Here is a 6,298-nt window from a genome sequence, read left to right on the forward strand (position 1 = left end):
TGGTGGTGAGTGTGGTGGTGAGTGTGGTGGTGAGTGTGGTGGTGAGTGTGGTGGTGAGTGTGGTGGTGAGTGTAGTGGTGAGTGTGGTGGTGAGTGTAGTGGTGAGTGTGGTGGTGAGTGTGGTGGTGAGCGTGGTGGTGAGCGTGGTGGTGGTGAGCGTGGTGGTGGTGAGTGTGGTGGTGAGTGTGGTGGTGAGCGTGGTGGTGAGCGTGGTGGTGGTGAGTGTGGTGGTGAGTGTGGTGGTGGTGAGTGTAGTGGTGAGTGTGGTGGTGAGCGTGGTGGTGAGCGTGGTGGTGAGTGTGGTGGTGAGTGTGGTGGTGAGCGTGGTGGTGAGTGTGGTGGTGAGCGTGGTGGTGAGTGTGGTGGTGAGCGTGGTGGTGAGTGTGGTGGTGAGCGTGGTGGTGAGTGTGGTGGTGAGTGTGGTGGTGAGCGTGGTGGTGAGCGTGGTGATGAGCGTGGTGGTGAGCGTGGTGGTGAGTGTGGTGGTGAGTGTGGTGGTGAGTGTGGTGGTGAGCGTGGTGGTGAGCGTGGTGGTGAGTGTGGTGGTGAGTGTGGTGGTGAGCGTGGTGGTGAGTGTAGTGGTGAGCGTGGTGGTGAGCGTGGTGGTGAGTGTGGTGGTGAGTGTGGTGGTGAGTGTGGTGGTGAGTGTGGTGGTGAGTGTGGTGGTGAGTGTGGTGGTGAGCACCATGGTGGTGGTGATGGTGGTGAGAGTCGTTGCCACGCCCAGAGTGACGAGACTTGACAATCTGAACGGGGTAATCCGGCTCCTCAGAGTCGTCCACCGAGGAACGGTCTGACGGGGAAGAGTCACTCACCAAGTCACTCACCAAGTCACTCACCAACTCACCAAGTCACTCACCAAGTCACTCACCAAGTCACTCACCAACTCACCAAGTCACTCACCAACTCACCAAGTCACTCACCAACTCACTCACCAACTCACCAAGTCACTCACCAAGTCACCAAGTCACTCACCAACTCACCCACTCACTCACCAAGTCACTCACCAACTCACCAAGTCACTCACCAAGTCACTCACCAAGTCACTCACCAAGTCACTCACCAAGTCACTCACCAACTCACCAAGTCACTCACCAAGTCACTCACCAACTCACCAAGTCACTCACCAACTCACTCACCAAGTCACTCACCAACTCACTCACCAAGTCACTCACCAACTCACTCACTCACTCACCAACTCACCAAGTCACTCACCAACTCACCAAGTCACTCACCAAATCACTCACCAAGTCACTCACTCCCTCACCCACTCACTCCCCACTCACCCACTCACTCACTCCCCACTCACCCACCCACTCACCCACCCACTCACCCACCCACCAACCCACTCACCCACCCACCAACCTCCCACCCACCCACCCACTCACCAACCCACCCACCAACCCACTCACCCACCCACCCACCCACCCACCCACCACCCACCCACTCACCCACCCTCCCACCCACTCACCCACCCTCCCACCCACTCACCCACCCACCCACCCACCCACCCACTCACCCACCCACCCACCCACCCACTCACCCACCCACCCACTCACCCACTCACCCACCCACCCACCCACCCACTCACCCACCCACCCACCCACCCACCCACTCACCCACCCACCCACCACCCACCCACTCACCCACCCTCCCACCCACTCACCCACCCTCCCACCCACTCACCCACCCTCCCACCCACTCACCCACCCTCCTACCCACTCACCCACTCACCCACCCACCCACTCACCCACCAACCCACTCACCCACTCACCAACCCACTCACCCACTCACCCACCCACTCACCCACCCACTCACCCACCCACCCACTCACCCACCCACCCACTCACCCACCCACCCACCCACCCACTCACCCACCCACCCACTCACCCACCCACCCACTCACCCACCCACCCACCCACTCACTCACCCATCCACCCACCCACCCACTCACCCACTCACCCGCTCGCTCACTCACTCGCTCACTCACTCACTCACCAAGTCACTCACTCACCCACTCACCCACCCACCCACCCACCCACTCACCCACCAACCCACTCACCCACCCACCAACCCACTCACCCACCCACCAACCCACTCACCCACCCACCAACCCACTCACCCACCCACCCACTCACCCACCCACTCACCCACCCACTCACCCACCCACTCACCCACCCACTCACCCACCCCCTCACCCACCCACTCACCCACCCACTCACCCACCCCCTCACCCACCCACTCACCCACCCACTCACCCACTCACCCACCCACTCACCCACTCACCCACCCACTCACCCACTCACCCACCCACTCACCCACCCACCCACCCACCCAATCACCCACCCACCCACCCACTCACCCACCCACCCACCCACTCACCCACCCACCCACCCACTCACCCACCCACCCACCCACTCACCCACCCACCCACCCACTCACCCACCCACCCACCCACTCACCCACCCACCCACCCACCCACCCACCACCCACTCACCCACCCACCCACTCACCCACCCACCCACCCACCCACCACCCACCCACCCACCCACCCACCACCCACCCACCCACTCACCCACCCACCCACCCACCCACTCACCCACCCACCCACCCACCACCCACTCACCCACCCACCCACCCACCACTCACCCACCCACCCACCACCCACTCACCCACCCACCACCCACTCACCCACCCACACACCCACCCACTCACCCACCAACCCACACACCCACTCACCCACCCACCCACTCACCCATCCGCCCACCCACCCGCTCACCCCACTCGCTCACTCACTCACCAACTCACTCACCAAGTCACTCACTCACCCACTCACCCACCCACCCACTCACCCACCCACCCACTCACCCACTCACCCACCCACCCACCCACCGTCCATATCTGCCAGCACGGCTGCCCTCTCGTGTTGGGGCAGTGCGCTCAGCGTGGGCAGCAGCGTCGCTCCGACTCCCTCCACCGTGGCGCCACCGCTCCCCCCGCCGACCGGCGTGGCGGGAGAGCCGCCGGCTACGGTGCCGGCAAGCGGCGTGACCACGGCGGTGGTGGTGGCGGTGGTGGCGGTGGTGGCGGTGAGGGCGGTGGTGGCGGTGGTGGCGAGGGTGGCACGCGGCATGCCCAGGGCGATGGACGCCCGCCGGCACACATGCTTGATGCGCGGGCCCGTCACGGGGGCCGGGCACGGAGACACGGACACCTGAGGCTGTGCGGGGGAGACACGGGGAGACACGGGGAGACACGGGGAGACACGGTGAGACACGGGGAGACACGGGGAGACACGGTGAGACACGGTGAGACACGGGGAGACACGGTGAGACACGGGGAGACACGGGGAGACACGGGGAGACACGGGGAGACACGGGGAGACAGTGAGACACGGTGAGACACGGGGAGACACGGGGAGACACGGGGAGACACGGTGAGACACGGGGAGACACGGGGAGACACGGGGAGACACGGGGAGACACGGGGAGACACGGTGAGACAGTGAGACACGGGGAGACACGGGGAGACACGGGGAGACACGGGGAGACACGGGGAGACACGGGGAGACACGGGGAGACACGGGGAGACACGGTGAGACAGTGAGACACGGTGAGACACGGGGAGACACGGGGAGACACGGTGAGACACGGGGAGACACGGGGAGACACGGGGAGACACGGGGAGACACGGGGAGACACGGGGAGACACGGGGAGACACGGTGAGACAGTGAGACACGGTGAGACACGGGGAGACACGGGGAGACACGGGGAGACACGGTGAGACACGGGGAGACACGGGGAGACACGGGGAGACACGGGGAGACACGGTGAGACACGGTGAGACACGGGGAGACACGGGGAGACACGGGGAGACACGGTGAGACAGTCAGACACGGGGAGACACGGGGAGACACGGGGAGACACGGGGAGACACGGGGAGACAGTGAGACACGGTGAGACACGGTGAGACACGGTGAGACACGGGGAGACACGGGGAGACACGGGGAGACACGGGGAGACACGGGGAGACACGGGGAGACACGGGGAGACACGGGGAGACACGGGGAGACACGGGGAGACACGGGGAGACACGGGGAGACACGGTGAGACACGGGGAGACACGGGGAGACACGGGGAGACACGGGGAGACACGGGGAGACACGGGGAGACACGGGGAGACACGGTGAGACACGGGGAGACACGGTGAGACACGGGGAGACACGGTGAGACACGGGGAGACACGGTGAGACACGGGGAGACACGGGGAGACACGGGGAGACAGTGAGACACGGGGAGACACAGGGAGACAGTGAGACACGGGGAGACACGGTGAGACAAAGACACGGGGAGACACGGGGAGACACGGGGAGACACGGGGAGACACGGGGAGACACGGGGAGACACGGGGAGACAGTGAGACACGGGGAGACAGTGAAACACGGGGAGACACGGGGAGACACGGGGAGACACGGGGAGACAGTGAGACACGGGGAGACACGGGGAGACACGGTGAGACACGGGGAGACACGGTGAGACACGGGGAGACACGGTGAGACACGGTGAGACACGGTGAGACACGGGGAGACACGGTGAGACACGGTGAGACACGGGGAGACACGGGGAGAGAGGCACACACAGACACACACACACACACAGACACACACACACACACAGACACACACACACACAGACACACACACACACAGACAGACAGACACACACACACACAGACAGACAGACACACAGACACACAGACACACACACACAGACACACACACACACACACAGCCACACACACAGCCACACACACAGCCACACACACAGCCACACACACAGACACAGCCACACACACAGCCACACACACAGACACACACACAGCCACACACACAGCCACACACACAGACACACACACAGACACACACACAGACACAGACACACACACACAGCCACACACACACAGACACACACACACACACAGACAGACACACAGCCACACACACACACACAGACACACACAAACACACACACCCACTAACCCACTCACCCACCCACTCACCCACCCAACCACTCACCCACCCACCCACTCACAGACACACACAGACACACACAGACACACACAGACACACACAGAGGAGACCCTCACCTGGAAGCGGCTGTCCCTCTTGCCTCCGTCCCGAGAGAAGAGAGCGTCCAGTTTCCTCTTCATCCCAACTCTCTCCCCCGTCGCTGCTGAAACACTCGCTGAAGCAGCAGTCGCTGAAACACTCGCTGCTGAAGCAGCAGTCGCTGAAGCAGTCGCTGAAGCAGTTGTTGCCGTACTCACTGAAGCAGTCACTGCCGGCACCGAAGCCGCCACCGGCACCACCACCAGCTGTGCCGTGGCGGTGGTGGCGGCGGTGGTGGCGGTGGTGGTGGCGGTGGTGGTGGCGTTGTTGTGATCGCACCGCGTGCGGGAGGAGCGTGTGGACACCGTGGCACTGCGGGTAGGCTGCACTGCCGGGCCGGTGGTGGTGGTGGTGGCGGCGGTGGTGGTGGCGGTGGTGGTGGTGGCGAGGTGATGGTCAGCTGACGAGGGAAGCGATGAGTCCGACTTGAGATTGCGCACGGACTGCGGAGTGAGAGGTGAGAGGTGAGAGGTGAGGTGAGAGGGGAGAGGGGAGAGGGGAGAGGGAGGGGAGATGGAGGGGTCTCACTCGTTCTGTCCCGCATACAGCAGCCTGCCCCCTGCAGACACACACAGACACACACACACACAGACACACACACACACAGACACACACAGACACACACACACACAGACACACACACACACAGACACACACACACACAGACACACACACACACACAGACACACACACACACACAGACACACACACACACAGACACACAAACACACACACAGACACACACACAGACACACACACAGACACACACACACACAGACACACACAGACACACACACACAGACACACACACCGACCTGCTTGTCACTCTTGATCTGCTGCAGCTGCACGTGTGCCTTCCTCAGCAGGCGAGCCACCACCACCGATGACGACCTCCCTCCACCACCTCCACCTCCTCCACCTCCTCCACCACCACCTCCTCCACCTCCTCCACCACCTCCTCCACCACCTCCACCCACCACCACCTCCTCCGCCTGTCCCTCCGACCCCGGACCGCCGGGCGTAGCTTTCTCCTGGGCGGCTGATGAGGTGGGTGACGTGGTGGTGGTGGTGGCGGTGGTGGCGGTGGTGGCGGTGGTGGCGGTGGTGGCGGTGGTGGCGGTGGGGTCCTG

At 63.4% G+C, this 6,298-nt stretch overlaps 1 protein-coding gene across 1 annotated transcript in view; it reads right to left on the bottom strand.

The window, feature by feature from the left end:
* LOC144738403 (histone-lysine N-methyltransferase 2B-like) overlaps nt 1-6,095 on the bottom strand; it is a 54,776-nt gene extending 48,681 nt beyond the window's left edge. The window contains exons 1-4 of the mRNA XM_078621439.1: nt 5,984-6,095; nt 5,147-5,611; nt 2,893-3,220; nt 686-793 (exon numbers count right to left, since the gene is read on the bottom strand). Of these exons, the coding sequence (XP_078477565.1) occupies nt 686-688 (3 nt within the window). The 5' untranslated portion in view covers nt 689-793; nt 2,893-3,220; nt 5,147-5,611; nt 5,984-6,095. The remainder of the gene's footprint in view (nt 1-685; nt 794-2,892; nt 3,221-5,146; nt 5,612-5,983) is intronic.
* Nucleotides 6,096-6,298: the final 203 nt, after the last annotated feature.

This window comes from Lampetra planeri, chromosome 82 (assembly GCF_965212315.1).
Source record: "Lampetra planeri chromosome 82, kcLamPlan1.2.h2, whole genome shotgun sequence".
Classification (NCBI taxonomy): domain Eukaryota; kingdom Metazoa; phylum Chordata; class Hyperoartia; order Petromyzontiformes; family Petromyzontidae; genus Lampetra; species Lampetra planeri.